Raw genomic sequence first — 15,761 nt, forward strand, 5'->3', positions numbered from 1 at the left:
GAGAGAGAGACAGTGTCGAAGAGAGAGAAGCTGCAAGCATGTTACACTCCAAGCGTGGGAAACGTCTTGCTTTTTCGTCCCCAGAGTGAGGGGAAAAATATGCTATCCCCTGACCTCGGCGTCCACGAGGGCCTGACCTCAGCGTCCACGAGGGCCAGAAGCCTCAGAGGAGATATAGAAGGAGGACAACATGTCGCATTTCTGCTGCGTCTCTCTCCCTGCCCTCACTAAAAGCCACCCCTTGTGTCTGTCGTGCATGACACCTTCCTGTGGGGCGCATTGATGTCACATACAAAGTGTGTTATCGCTGTCAAATCCCGTCGCGGTCGATTGCGGAGCTCCGTGCGAAGCGATCAGTGTCGTAGACAATGACCTGCGTGTTCCACCCAGGGCCGTGCACCAAACATTGAACCTGCTTTTCATTGTCAAGTTTACATCAAAAGCTCTACGTTAGTGACGGCAACGCTGGAGGAGCGACTGTAATTTGAACTAGGATGACACGTCGTCCACAAACACCACGGTGTCAAATGGACGGAAATCGATTCTGAGCCCCTGAGCGTGGCGTTTCTGAGTGCCGAGCTCAGTGCCCAGCTTCAATCAGGAGCGGTAGATTACAAGACGAAAAAAATAATATTGCAATTGAGTGTGCCTAATCAGTGACCCTCTGCGTCTGACACATAATGAAACTTTTCCCGTCCTGGTATTTTTGGAACGGCGGAAAATATTGCGAAGTTGAGATGAGATAAGTGCTCTTCAAAATGTTTAGTACGCTCGAACACAAAGTAGTGTAACAAGCTCGAAATAGCAACCCTGGAAGGTCTAAAGAAATGTATTTATTAGAAGCTGCAATGTATGACGGCCTAACAGCTGAAAGGGGACCGACGTTAAAATTCAACGTGGGCATCTTTTGTTTATGCTTTGGAAATCGCTATCGGCTGTCAGATGTCCATGTAATGTCTCTTGGTGTGCTGTCTTTATCCTATCCTCCAGTCAAAACATGGATTTCTCTCGTCGCTCTCCACGACTACGTGGCCCGCTTACATTTTCCCAGCATGGACCCGTTGCATAAGAAGCGTTCCGGCTTCCGTTTGCCCCGCATCTCCAGGATGACACGGTCAGCTCCAATGTCGTGTATTTTCCATCATGGCTTAGGGGCAATGTTTGGTTTGGCGGTTCCTTGTCACATCATTTCAAGACAAGACAAAGACTTTCAACTTTCTCGCACATACACTGGGATAAGATTCCTGGTTATGATGTTTAGTTACACAACCATCATACATGATGACATGACTCCTTTCTATGGAATCTGTACGATGGCGTAAATTATTGTTATTTACGCTTTGTTCAAGAACATGATGGATTTTTGTTTTTTGTCTCAATGAAGAACAATTTATTTCTCTAAAGGAGGAATGATTATGCATACTTGTTTATTTTTTGTTCAGCTAAACCCAGAGTTCCTTGATGGAGGAAAGGCATTGTAATTCAAAAGCAAATAATTGCAGCTTTTCTCTTTAGCTTCTAAGTAGCAAGTTCACCGGAAAACCCCCCTCTGAAAATAAACTGTTCTAGATAAGCAATTATCAGTGTTGTGGGAAAAGCAGTTTAATATCCTCTTTTCTGGTTGGCGACGACTGTCTGAGAAAGACGACACCTTTACCTTCTTAGACAGGCCTGGGTCTGGGGTTCAGCTCAGAGAGAACATGGAGTTGTGTCCTCCACGCAACCTAGCATCCTCACTCTTTGCATATTTCAACCTGGCATCCTTACAAATAGGATCCTTCAACCTAGAATCAGAATCAGAAGGGATTTTATTTACCACGAATGTTTGCACAAACAAGGAATTTACTTTGACAGGAAGGTGCATACATTAAACATTTGGGAATCTTGAAACTCAAATATGTGGTCTAACTATACAATAATTACATAATTACATCCTTAGCAATAATTAGCATCCTACACTTAGTAGCCTTTGACCTATCATCCTTTCACTTGGCATCGTCGGTCAGGGGTCAAGGTTGATAGGCAGCCAGATTGAACCGATAGCTTGATGTAGTGTCCTCCACTCTGACGAAACATTTGTGGAGTCAGCCTGCTTTGTTCAACACCCAGTGTGTCTTCACGTCTCTGCAAACACACACACACACACACACACACACACACACACACACACACTGTGCTTGTGGAAGTTGCAGAAGGAAACACCTGGACAGCCCTGGCTGTCGAACTGATTAATTCATGCTTTTCCCTCAGCACTTCATTCCTCAGCACATTGGGTTTCGCTCGAGTTAAGCACAGATCTCAGTCCAGTTCAACAGCATAAGCCGGCTCTCCAGTGGACACGACCTGGTGAAGGGCCCATCTGGTCTGAGACCAGCACACTCCGCTTCGTCCAGCCTCACGCTCTTGAACTTTTTGCCAGGGGGAGCTGGGTCGTGACTCATGAGTGAGATTAGCACAGCCTCCAGAGACTTCTGGAGATGCGAGGAGGAGATCAGGCTTCGCCAGCCTTCCTGTTTGGCACACATCAACCGTGGAGAGCCTGTGCTCGTTCTTTGTCCTAGAGGGGAGCGATTACGACAGTTACCACATCTTAATGCACTTAAATGGCCAAATAACAACAGGATAATGAATATCAAATGCCGATTTAAATGATTGGAGAGTTCCTTATTTGGAGAAAGGTTCTTTGCTGGGGTATGTGGAGCCTGGCGAGGGAGGGATGGTAGTCTCTCCTCATCACTGAAGAATGACTCACTATAACACAGCTCATGTGCTATTAATACCCTCAAAGGTATTGAGGCCCTCATTTGTTGATGGAGATGTTTTGAAGTGCTGCAGCGTCTTAGAGATCAACATTTACAAGGAGTTCTTTCAATTTGTTATACTTGGTTGATTAGATAATAACAGACTGAATAAATGGACGGCCAGGCTAGATAGATACGTAGACAAATACATAGATACACAAGTACTTTTTCTTTTCACTTCAGTATTACCAAGGTTAATATTAATCTCATGTTGTGTATTATGAAGTAATAAGCAACGTGAACAAAACGCTCTTTATACCATCAGGCTTTGCTCCCTATAAACTCCATCCATCAATCAAATGAGATGCTGATCCTCAGAGGAGGGTAGAACATGACTCCATGGAGCACTGTGTGTGTGTGTGTGTGTCTGCGTGTGTGTGCTGTGCCCCGTCTGCCATGCGCCCTTTGTTTATTTGAACAGCGAAACAAGTTTCCCCCCGGGGCCCGAAGCACACACGCGCGTTCACTCACGCACACTTGGCCTTCCAGTAAATTCGGTTATACAAATCCGAGGGCCTTTGTGTGTCTGTGTTTGAGTGTGACCTGCCACCATGGACGAGGCAGCCCTGAGCACACAAACATCAGTGCTATTGATAGGCCGCCTCTAAGCGCGGGGCCCGAGCCTTGCCCGGCCTGGAGATAAGACTCCACACAGCTGGTCCAAGACAGCGGCACTGCAACAATAAAGGGATGTGAGCAGAATGAAAACATATTGCTCCCCATCAGATTAGCCGCGACTGGCGCCATTTCTGCGAGCGCTCGTTCTCTCCTTTCCTCTGCCACCTCTGGCCTTGTCGTACGTCCACTGGGGGATGGCTCAGTGGTTAGACTGCAGATCAAGAGGTCGCGGGTTCGAATCCCCCCTGTACTCTACCTCACTTTGGGCAATACCCTATGGGAATGAACATCACCCAAGTATGCCATACACTGAGCCACACAGAGACAGTGAGTCCCCATTGACTTTCAATAGCCTTTGTTAATATCAGAGGAGGACAAACATTGTTATCAAGGAGGTTTGGTATTTCAGTTGGACAATGCCAGCCTAGAGCAATGTTGATGTAGCTGGTGTGGTCCAGTCCGCAATTGTCCAGGATCCACATGACCAGTGGGGTCCTGTTTTGTTCAGTCTGAGAGATGGTCGTCGTGGAGCGTGGTGCGTGATTCACATCACTTCCTGTCTCCCCAGACCACAACTTTTTCAGTCTGGTTCTGGACCTCCTTCCGACTCCACTCACAAATAAGATCTGTTCCATTAAAGTGCTCTTTGTTATGTGTTCCAAAAATGTTCTCCTCTGTGGATTGCTGGGAAACTGGGATTGCACGTCATTACGTGATTGCCAGAGTGTATAATTGCAATTTTTTATGTTTACTCGTGATTGTGGTTTTCCGTTTTTTTTTTTTTTTTTTAATCTTTTTTCTTCCATCTCCTTTGCTGTGCAGGTATTGATTAAAAGGACATTCTTCACGGAAGAAGGTTTTAAAGTTGGGTTCACAATCGGTGTTCCGCAGTCCGACTCTTGTATCCCATCTGTGGATGGCTGATTGTGGAGCTGGCTTGGCCTCGTTTTTTGTCCTCCTAGACAGACAGAGAGTTTTGATATGATTTCAGATGTTTTGCAATGATTTAACGATATGAATCCATCAAGTCAGATGCCTCCCCACAAACTGGAGGCTTAATGGTTGTTAGTTCTCATGCATTTTTCTTTTATCTGTGTGCAGGTGTATCATAAAATCTCCAGAGAGAAACTACAGTTGGTAAGAGAAGGCAAACTTCCAAGGCTTTTTTTGTTGTTGCTTTTTTAATGTGCGGTTGTTTGTTGTGGCAACACTCAAATAACACACCCAGGAGGGAACGTTAGCCATCCATTTTACCAGTACTCCAAGTCCACTTGGTTCTACCAAAAGTAGTCAACGTTATGTATAATTTGCCCATTAAATCCCAGCTTTCAATACATACCTGGGTCATTCTTTGTCTGTCTGGTTGGTTGTGCTTGACCCTTCTAGCTATGACCTTTAACCCCTCTGGTCTCCATGGTGAAGGTGAGGAGAGGAGGGTAGTGGGAGTCTGGACCTGCAGGTTCCCATCTGCTCAGAGCCTGGTCAGTCACAACCAGCCAACCCCAGACCTACCTCTGCATGTGCTCTGCAGATCCTCCTCGGATTGGCTCAGCCCTTGGCCCACAGCCAATAGGGTGTCTGTATATAACAAACCCGAGCGCTGGACGGCAAAGTCAAAAAGAAAAAGTACTCTGACACTTGTGATTGTTCCCTGGACTGAAAGGACGTTTGAAAAACTAAGACTGAGCCTTTGTGAGAATGTGTAGAGGATTAGCTGCCTTGCCCCAGACATGCCTGGAAAGGTGAGATATGCCAGAGTTTTCTTTGGTTCTCCTACTCTGCCTGAGGCTGTTTTGACATGCCTCATTTACTTATTAGACAAAGTTTTTTTTTTTCAGGAACAGCAAAAGTGCTGTTCAATTTGTATGTTAAATGGTTTATTGTAACTGATGTTCTGTTTTGCTGAATGGTAGCTACTGCTTCTGTGATCTTTGAGTAGTACTTTCTGTCTGTAAAACAAACAAAATATAGCATTTTAGTTTTGTGTGTCATACAACACAAGTTTGGTGGATGAACAGTGGGGTAAACAGCTGGTCATGATTTTACCTCTGTGACCGGCTAAAAAAGGATCTATTTCCAATAAGTCTGACTTCGGGAACTTTTTATGTGAAGGAAAGGATTTTGTGGATTTTGTTCCATTCCTCCTTGGACCAGTTATCACCAAACTTTCAGGAGTCTTCAATATAAACCAAAACAAGCAATTTAGTGCAACAAATTATCTTTCAAGAGCAGATTCATCTGTTGCAGAATAGCCTGCACAGAGATGTGGTTGTAATAGGAGATGTTTATAGTTATATCATAAAGTTCAGATTTAGAAGAAAAATCATTTCATGTTACTTTAAATATATAAATATCCATATTATCCCTACGTTCATTCATGGAAGGATTAAATTATATATAATATTTACAGTGACTTTACATGAGACAAGCATAGAGTATAACACAATAATATCTTGTCGATGATGGAATTTTGAAAACAATAGACCCACCAATTGACCATTCCGTTCTTAAACTCCTGGTTGTCAAAAAGTAGGCACATGAAAAACTTTTGCTCTGAAGAAAACAGGTTCTGTCTCTGTCTGTCCAGTCTCAGTGATGAAACTCAAATAAAGCAAAGTGGTTTTTGTTGATGCGAAAGGAGGCAGTGCAGGTCCACTGAATTATTGATCTGTTTTGAACTGGATCAGTAACAACCACGTCCCTTTAACAATTGTGTATCATTCATATTTTCTTTCTTTTTTTGTTTCTTTTCCAGTACATGGAAAAAGACGATGTGGAATCTCTAAAATTATATTGAATACATCTGTTTGTTGTCTTCTTAATTGAAGTAAATAACCAATTTTCTGTCTTTTTTTTTTTTTTTTTTTTTGGTGAGATAAATGTTTTAGCCAAGTGCTCGCCAAATTGAGTTTGTGAAATTAATCCATATGGTTTTCTTCACAAACAGGGACACAAATCATGCGCTGTAATTTCATTTAGCTGTAATGGGGGCTTAAGACTCTGATTAAAGACAAAGACTCCTCTTGTTTCATCGTGTGTTTTTATCTTTCAGGGCTAAAGAAATCAAGACCAAATTGGGCACTCTGCTCCAGAAACCAGAGAATGCCATTGACCTCATCATCCCCTACCCGGAGAAGCCGGAGAAAAAACCGGAAAAGCTTCAGAAGTGCGTGGTAACCTCCCAGAGTTGAAAGTCCTGACAGTTTTCTGAGCAACATCCCACACACACACACACTCACACACTCACACGGCGCACACATTCACACGCTTTCTGAAATCCCCGAGCTTAAATCGTGGAATACTGCCAAAGGTTTTGTAATACGATCGCAGACATTTTTCAGTCACACGTTTCGCCCTTGTGGGAATAACTTCTGGGGGGGGGGGGGGGGGGCATAAGCTGAGGTGAGTGCCTGTGAGGTGAAGCTGTGGGGCTCAAATTGAACAGAAAAGGCCACAAGAGGGAGAGGAAGCGAGGAATTGGGGAGCGAGAGAGCGTGGAGAGCAACAGAGTGCGAATGCAGGGTACATTTGAGTGGAATTTGGCCGCGCGTGTTCCAGCTGCCTGCTGACTTATTATAGTGCGTGAGCACAACCCATACAGGGGATAACGCGCGTGGGAGGAAGGGATTGAGAACGACTTCATCCCAGCCACGGCATGGCACCGACGTGAACGTGCTCGAAAGGGTATTTTACAGTAAACCTTTGACTTCTGAGAAAGATTAGGTCGTGACGGAGAAAGGGGAAGAGGAGTGGAATGGGAGACAGCATCACAGCAAGGGTCTGTGGAGGAGATGAAGGAGGAGACTTTATGAGTAGATCATATTGAATAGATTTAGTGGGAGAGGGAGTGTAGATCAGAAGATTCTGAGCTATTGGGCTGCATTCAGTGAACAGAGTAAAGACTCTAAAGGAAAAGATTAACAGTAAAAAAATTAAATAATAAGTGCCCCCCGTACCAATGTTACTATGCCTTCCACTGGAAAGTGTTCACGTCCCCTGCGTTTGTTGTGTGTGTGTTTGTTTTCGCCTCCAGGCCCACCCCGGAGGAGGCTTCTCAGTGGCGTGAATCTCTGGACCGTGTGTTGAACAACAGCTGTAAGTAACCGGGCAAAATAACTTTACCCACCACTGAGCTGTTTATCCAACCGGCAACATGAGGCTGCCATGGCAACGTCCGTGAACCAGAACATTTTCAGCCTTTGTCATGTGTCAAAAAAATCTCTGATTTTTAAATAACATTTTATTGTCCCATCATGGGATCTTAGTGAATGTAAGTGAGAAATACTAAAGAATAATGAACGCTTTCAGTTGAATCCCTTCCCAAAGCTGCTAATGTTTCCCAACAGCATACTACACCACACGGATAGGTCATTATTATTCAAGTATGACACCTGGGACTAAAAATAGCCACAATCCTGGAAAGTATGAGGCCATGAAGGTCTGTTGTACATCTCCAGACGGTTCCTAGTGTGACCGTTTCCCCTGTTAGTGTTGTGTTTCCTACAAGGTAGTCCAAAGCAAAAACACCACAACACTAAGTGAAGGATAATGCCCGACGAGATGTACATTATCATCAAATAATGGACTAGGCAGGGTGCCGCGGTGGAGTCTGGGAGATGAAGAACTGGCCTTGTGTGTGTGTGCGTGTGTGTGTGTGCGTGTGTGTGTGTGTGTGTGTGTGTGTGTGTGTGTGTGTGTGGGTGTGTGGGTGTGTGGGTGGGTGGGTGAGAGTGGGTGTGTGGGTGGGTGGGTGGGTGGGTGGGTGGGTGGGTGGGTGGGTGGGTGGGTGGGTGGGTGGGTGTGTGTGGGTGGGTGGGTGTGGGTGGGTGTGTGTGTGACCATTGAGGTTACTTCTGTTATGGTGAGTTCCAGAGAGTGATCCAACAATTTCAACTAAAACAACTAATTACCCATGAACTGGAAACTGCTACGCTCTGATTATTTGTTTTACACTCAAATTCCATCCAACAAAAATTCTAACAGTAGTTTCCTGATGGATTTTAAAGGACATGTTCTCTCATTATGTATTCCCCAACAATTGGACTCTTACAAGCAGAACAACAAGCAGAACTCTTAAAATCTTCAATACAATGTTGCTTCCAACTCGTTCTTTTTATGATGTATGTAGTTCTGTCAATTCAATTCCTTTCTGCGCTTTTCACCCACAATGTAACTTGGACTACTAGCTCTTTGGAAATGAGAAGCTTTTGTGTTCAGAGCAACATTCTTCTGTGCACTGTCAAGGTTAGTTGTTTTCATCTGCTTTGAATCGATGGTCTCAATTTTCCGAGTTGAGACAAAGCACCCATATGTATAAAAGTCGATAAAAGCCTACACAATAGAACGCAATTACCATAGCAATGACAGGCCTGGCCTCACCGGAAGCTTCATAAATACAGGGCCACTGCAAAGGCACTTTAAATGGAGACTTTAAGAGTGCTAGGACAAAAGACCCTGACATAGACCATTAAATAGGGGGTTGGATGCTCTTTTTGCTCCAGATAAATGCTGGTGTAGAAGGAGAGAGAGAGAAATAAGAGAGAGAACGTGATGGAAAGAGGGATAGTAGGGAAAAAGAGGGAGAGAAAGAGCACCCTAGACACACCGTACGTATCACAATTTCTATACTGCTCCTAGAACTTATTATGAAATGACCTCAGAATGATCTACCCCCACTCTGTCCCTGTACGTCCCTCGCTCTTTCTTTCCCCCCTTCCTTTCTCACACTTTTCTTCTCCCCCCCCCCCCTCGAATCTCTCTTTGCCTTGTCTGCAACAGATGGTCTGGCCACCTTCAGGAGCTTCCTCAGGTCCGAGTTCAGCGAGGAGAATGTCGAGTTCTGGGCGGCCTGCGAGGACTTCAAGAAGACCCAGTCTCCCCCCAAGATGGCCGACAAGGCCAAGAAGATCTACGAGGACTTCATCCAGACCGAGGGGCCGCGTGAGGTCAGCGCGCTTCCTGTGTTTCGAGTGTCTGCATCCAGTACACGCAGCCACACGGCCCTTCCGCATGACGTGGGCCTCTAGATTGTGTTCCTCTAGAGGAACGTTCTCTTCCTAGGACAGAACAGGACAGTCTTGTGGTTGAGGAGATGGCCTAGATTCCGGTGCCCAGGGCTGTGAAACCCCCCTCCTCACGTAAACAGATCGACACGTCCTCGTTCTCTGCTCGTCTTGTCTTTGAGATCGACGGGACGCGCAGTGCGCAGAGAGCACTGTCGGTGTACGGAACGTTCTGTGGTGACTCAGTTTCGTGTGAATCTTCTCTTTCTCATTCAGTGGAACGGTTAGTGTAGATGTTATCATGAGCTAATTGATGGAGAGGAGTGTCTCTCTCTATCTTTAGGAAAGTAGATGTCTCGGTTAGGACACAGCTTTTAAAACCTTTGATCTCATGTCTACTGCTTCTTTTCTCACTTGTCATCGCCACTCCATTGTCTTCATCTAAATCCCTCATCCTCTGGTCTTCCTGCCCAGGTTAACATTGACCATTTCACCAAGGACGTGACCCTGAGAAACCTGGTCGACCTGTCCTCTGCGACCTTTGACCTGGCCCAGAAGAGGATCTTCGCCCTCATGGAGAAGGATTCCTTCGGGCGTTTCCTGAGATCCGAGCTGTACCAGGAGCTGCTGGAGAACTAAGGAGGAAGAGGAGGAGGAGGAAGAGGAGAGCTGGGCCTTATTCAGGATCGGGCACCATGTGCAACACTGCAGATATAGAAATGTGGCTTTATGGAACAGATCCAGTTCTTTATTTTTCAAATAAACAAACCAGGTCTGCTCTGTTATGTTTATCATCTGAGTGTTTTGAAGCTGCACCCTTTTGAATAAGGCCACAGCAGACAAATTTAATACCCGTAAAACCGACATCGCTTTGAATTTGAAATAAATTAGACCAAGTCAGCTATAGTGCAAAGAGACAGATACTAGAGTATTTGGCTAAGCAGCAGGCTAATTCTGTACAAGATTCTAAACCAAATTTAAAACAAGCATGAATAGAAGATATTGACCCGACTGCCTGCAGCTGAAATGAATACCACTCAATGTTATTTTTTTATATCAGTAGATAACACTACAATGTGACAGCATTACCCCCAAAGAAGTCCAAATGAAACTGACAAAACTATGAATTAAACTGTAACTTAAATGGTCTCTGAACATCAATTTTTTTTTATAGACAAACAAACCAAAAGTTCACCTCTTGCTGACAAACTTTCAAGTTTGTTTATACTTTAACTGGCCTCAATTTCACGGCGCCAGTCTAAACACAAAAGAAACCAAAAGCTCCATGGCTTTTTCCCAAGAACTAAGCGGTCAAGTGATATGTGACCTTCCTTGTCCAGTGGCCGTCAAATGGTCTGTTAGATTAGCAGAGTGCTTTCCAGGAAACATAAAGATTCACACAGACATACGGTAAACAATTAGAAAGAGCCAAGCATTGATGCATTGAGCTTTTTCCCATAAACCACCTGATCCTACATTAAATATTGGGCAATAAACAACCTTAATAATGATAATTAGGGGGTGGGTATATTTCAGTGGTCGAGCATATGACTGTTGATCAAGGTTGCAGGTTCAAAATCTCCCCTGTACGTTGCTTTAGAAAATAGGGTCTGCTAAATAAAAAAATGAAAAGTATTTTTGGGATTAGGACTGTGCCGGAGTGAGGTTATTGTAGGAGATGGTGTGTATCGCGTCTGGCATTCTTTATGACCATGCTTGGAAGGCTAGTTGGCTAAGTGGTCAGATTCTCTAGGCTACCACTGCATTGTAAGTTGCTAAGATGGGACATCAAGCAGAATGGAATCTCTACAAGTGCACTCTCTTCTCTACAAGTGCAATTTCTTCTGGGAAAGTTTTTTTTTTTTTTACCTTGTGTGATTTATTGTGTCCAGAAAGTTTAAACATTTGTCCAAGTAGTCTTAAGTCATAAACTGTCTTTTACTTCCCAAATCAGGCTTGATAGTGCCTGTAAAGTGGAAAACAAACTAAATAAATCCAAATGTGTCTTTGATTGTCCGCAAAACTATTCAGTTGATAAAATGCCATGGTCCCAACCCCAAGTAAAGATGTTTATGGACTTTATTTATAATCACTTATATACCACAATACTGCCTTTGTCTGCATTCCTTATTGTGACTTAGTACGTGATCACAAGCCTCAATTATAAATGTCAGGAGTTTTGGCGTGCAGCAGTGTGTCACTAAAACGTCTCCACGCAGCAGTTAATTATTATGTGTGAATCTATCTACTCTGGCATGCTTTATACTGACACGCAGTTGTTGTAAGCATAATATGAAAACATTATTACTTCAGACATGGTACTTAAAAAATCCTTATTGTTTCATGTGAAACTTCAGGTCTGCAGTTGATTCATTTCATGGTTATTCAAAAACAAAACGTCTTATTTTGAGTTTTAAGATTATTGCTATGATTTGGTTTCAATGTGGCATGCACAAGGATTTGCAGTGGCATAGATCGGCCAATCTAGAGCTATAGCATTGCCTTCCATATCAGATGGGTTTTAAAAACTGAAACGAAGAAAATAATCAATGAGGATTTCTTTCGTGCCGGCTGGTTACTGGACATATATAGTCTCTGCATGTATCTTACCTGTAGTCAATCACATAAAATGCATCAATACATTAAAGTTCTGAAGATGTATTTATTTTTTACATGTAGATATCAACCGTTTTGTTTGTGTTATTAAGTTATTAATGAACGCCACTTTGGGGTGCATATTCCCAGGGAGAGCATCGTTGGTCCAGCATAGTCTTTTCACTGTCATAAAAACTAGAACACCTGACTTCCGATTTTCAACGCTGTTTTTGTTATCTTTTATTGGTCCTATATCCTGCACACCTTCAACGTGTCTTGAATAGTCTTACTATTTAGGAGATAAAGAGAGCTACATCTACCACATACAAAACATGTCTAACAAATACAGACAACATAATCGGATGTTTAAAAGATTAAATAATCATCTATGTATAGTCTAATATCATCTATCTAGTCTAGTATATTATTATTATTAACCTTGTCCCCCTTTATAAACACTACAAACGTGAGATTGAAGAATGACAAAGAACAGCTTTGGGAACCAGAGCGACATCGTCAAGTCTCCTCAAGCTTCCTACTTGCTGCACGTTTCCCATACGGTGAGTGCATCTCTTACAATGGGAGGGTGTTCCATACTGTGGTGGTTGAAAATCTATAACCAGTGGATTCGACACTGTCTCGATTATGTGTGCACAAAACAGATAAGATGAACGGATGCAATTGTTCCACCGTCAAGAGATTTATGAACTTGATGAAAACCAGTGCACATTTCTACGACAATACTGCCTTTGAAAATAAAATGAATTGGAAATTAAAACGATTGTTTTGAGTAACAAGACGTGGATGTGCGTGTGAGTGCGGGGGAAAGCAAAATAAAACTTTGGAGGAGAGAGAGAGAGAGAAAGAGAGAGAGAGGGAGAGAGAGAGAGAGAGAGAGAGAGAGAGAGAGAGCGAGAGAGAGAGAGAGAGGGAGAGAGAGAGAGAGGGAGAGAGAGAGTGGGGGGGGGGGGGGGACAATTGAAAAGAAACAGATGCGAGCAAGGATTTGCAGCCAACACAAACACTGTCACAGCCTCCCTTGCAGGCCTACGCATCATCTTTCCCCTCTCTCACCCGAGTTTCCAGAAGCGTAGTGAAGGGTTCTCGACGCTGAACGAGACTGTCACAGACTGTGTTGTTGTCCGAGTTGTCTCGGCTCTGACTTGTTGTTCAACAGCGCTGCTCTAACGCCTAAACGACATCACTTATGTCACTTAAGTCCTCAAGACTGGAACACGGTTCCTCATCGAATAAGTGTAGCGTAGCCTATTCGCCAGCAGTCATCGCAGTGACTGCAGCTCAATTGCAGAGCCATTAGTCGTCCCCCCTGCACTCATTCACATCCTTGGTACAGCACAGGCCGGAACACAAACACACACACACATTGGACTGTATGTGTGTGTGTGGTATGTCTTGTGTTCTGTCGTGTTCAGTCGTGGTTTCATGTGCGTCTGTCCAGTCAGATACAGTGATCTGTTCCAGGCCACGTGCCCCAACACTCCAGTCCACGTCTTCCAGTTCACCTCCCAACCAGACACACCTGTTACCCATCCGTCATTACCTGCACAGTTCATCTACCCTGACTTCCCGCAGACTCATTGCCAGTTCAACATTGCTACTTTGACGGTAGTTGGACCTCTGCCTTTGCCTCTGCCTTGAAGATTGCTAACTTGCCTCTGTTCCTGTGGGCTACAGACGCCACCATCCACAACCTACGGCACCATCCTCACTCCCTCCTGCCTGGAATCCACGGACCTCACCATCATCACCCTCTGTGTGGCTACAATAAACCTGGTCTACGTCACATCAGAATCTGAGTGTTGCATTTGGGTTCACCTTTCACTCCCCGGGCAGCCGGGATCCTAACAGTTTGCGTTGCCATGTGTCCTGTGTGTGTGTGTGTGTGTGTTTTGAGCATACACGACACGATAGAATGCGTAAATGGGCTCAAAGACGGTAAACAAGAAGTACCAGAGCTTTTTATAACGTGTCTGAAAGGTTACGTAAGTTCAACCTGTACTGTCGGAGCACAGATGGGAGTCGTAGTTCCATCACTTTAGACGTCGATCCAACGCTCCATCAGGGCCTCGTCCTCTTGAAGTGTTGCCAGCCAGCACTCTCAGAACGCAGCGGACGAGACGGTTTGGCCGCCGCGTCTATGCGAATGCGTCCACAGCTGTCTACTTTGCGCAAACAACGCTTGAGCGAAGATACCAAACCACACAGGATGAAGATGGTAAGATAAGACTACTTAATATGGTCACATGGAGTTTACGAGCAGATGGGGGAGTTCAAACCTCCTCGGCTCATTAAAGGCCTAATAAACATGGCCGTCTGAGTGATGGGTGTCCTGTGGAGAAGTCAGGCTACATATTTAGCTCTTGCTGATGGATTGCCGTCATTAAACCATATAGTTGTATTTTGTTTACCATACCCTTAAACAAAACAGAGTTCATGGGTACTCACTTGCACAGGGGAAAAATGACTCACTTGGTTCCATTTTGGTTTGGAATGCTCTATGGTTTTCTCTCACGATGACCACAATGTGTGCGCGCACGCACACACGCACACCCACACACACACACAAGTGTGCACATGCATATTTGCGCGCAGACACAAGTGTGTGCACACACACACGCCCACACCTGCAAATGCACACACTCACATTTAAAAGATGACAGACTGCTTCTGTATTTGAACATATTGTATGTATATATATATATATATATATATATATATACACAACTCATAGGTCTTTATCTTGATTGCCTTTTGCAGCTGTGGTCTTCCCGAGAGCCACTCATAACGCAATTGGAAGTTGTAATGCAATAACACAGAGAAAAATAGCTTGTGGGAAGGGGGAGGGGGGGGGGGGGGTCAGAGACTAGCCACATTAGAGTCAGAAGGACATGAGAAACAAAGATAGGAGTGGGGGGGGGGGTGAGTGTGTGTGTGTGGGGGGGGGGGCTGGGGAGGGGGGGCTGGACATGAATGCAGAGACAGAGAAGGGGAGCAGTGATGTGCTATTTTAGAGGGGGCGGGGTGGGAGGGGGGGGGGTGGAGATGTGTTCAACGGGAGTGTCTGCAGTACACAGGGACACAGGGAGCCAGAGGCATGGCGTGATGACGTCAGAAACACTGTACCCATTGGTAACCTCCAATGAGCAGGTTGTCCTCCTGCTTGCCCTGCCTCCTGCTTGCCCCCTGCCTCATTCCCTGGCTCCTGTCTGACTCCCTCCCTCCCTCCCTGCCTGCCTGTCTGCTGCCGTCCTGCACCCAGAGAACAGCAGCAGAGAGGAGGAGAGGAGAGGGAGTGATAAGCAGGTTATTAATGACACAGAGACCATTAACTCCTCCAGAGCCTGCAGACATCCTGTGTAGTTAAACCCTCGTTATCCTGGCACACAATCCCCCCCCCCCCCCCCCGTCCATAATGGCAAACAGAAAATGCACTGTTCATCTTCCCTGGACTGTCAAATCGACATTTATCTTCCAACCGGAAAGACTTTAATGTCTGTGATGTATTTGGATCCCGAGTTTGCACTTTTGGATACTCTGATGTGCCGTCGTTTTCTCAGCTGAACTAGATGCATGCTGGGATACCTGTATAGGGATTGACTTGATATAAAGGGCGTGTTTGAAGCAAATGGCTGACGGTCTACTGTGGGATTATTATGGGGAAATACACCACAGTAAAATTCACCACAGTAAAATTCACGTTCACGTCAGAGGAATTCAAGAACTT

At 44.7% G+C, this 15,761-nt stretch overlaps 1 protein-coding gene across 1 annotated transcript; it reads left to right on the forward strand.

The window, feature by feature from the left end:
• The first annotated feature begins 5,018 nt into the window (after window positions 1-5,018).
• On the forward strand, window positions 5,019-12,093 carry rgs5a (regulator of G protein signaling 5a). The gene is made up of 5 exons (XM_084692420.1): window positions 5,019-5,161; window positions 6,472-6,585; window positions 7,453-7,514; window positions 9,198-9,364; window positions 9,896-12,093. Exons 1-5 carry the CDS (start codon window positions 5,118-5,120, stop codon window positions 10,058-10,060), a joined length of 552 nt encoding a protein of 183 aa, XP_084548546.1. The 5' UTR covers window positions 5,019-5,117; the 3' UTR covers window positions 10,061-12,093.
• Window positions 12,094-15,761: the final 3,668 nt, after the last annotated feature.

This window comes from Hypomesus nipponensis, chromosome 26 (genome assembly GCF_054491055.1).
Source record: "Hypomesus nipponensis isolate SF chromosome 26, ASM5449105v1, whole genome shotgun sequence".
Classification (NCBI taxonomy): domain Eukaryota; kingdom Metazoa; phylum Chordata; class Actinopteri; order Osmeriformes; family Osmeridae; genus Hypomesus; species Hypomesus nipponensis.

Excerpts from the sequence above, each read along its gene's own strand:
- rgs5a (XM_084692420.1), top strand. The coding sequence starts at position 5,118 with ATGTGTAGAGGATTAGCTGCCTTGCCCCAGACATGCCTGGAAAG. Across the intron at positions 6,586-7,452 it reads AAACCGGAAAAGCTTCAGAA|GCCCACCCCGGAGGAGGCTT; the intron begins GTGCGTGGTAAC and ends TTTCGCCTCCAG. Across the intron at positions 9,365-9,895 it reads AGACCGAGGGGCCGCGTGAG|GTTAACATTGACCATTTCAC; the intron begins GTCAGCGCGCTT and ends CTTCCTGCCCAG.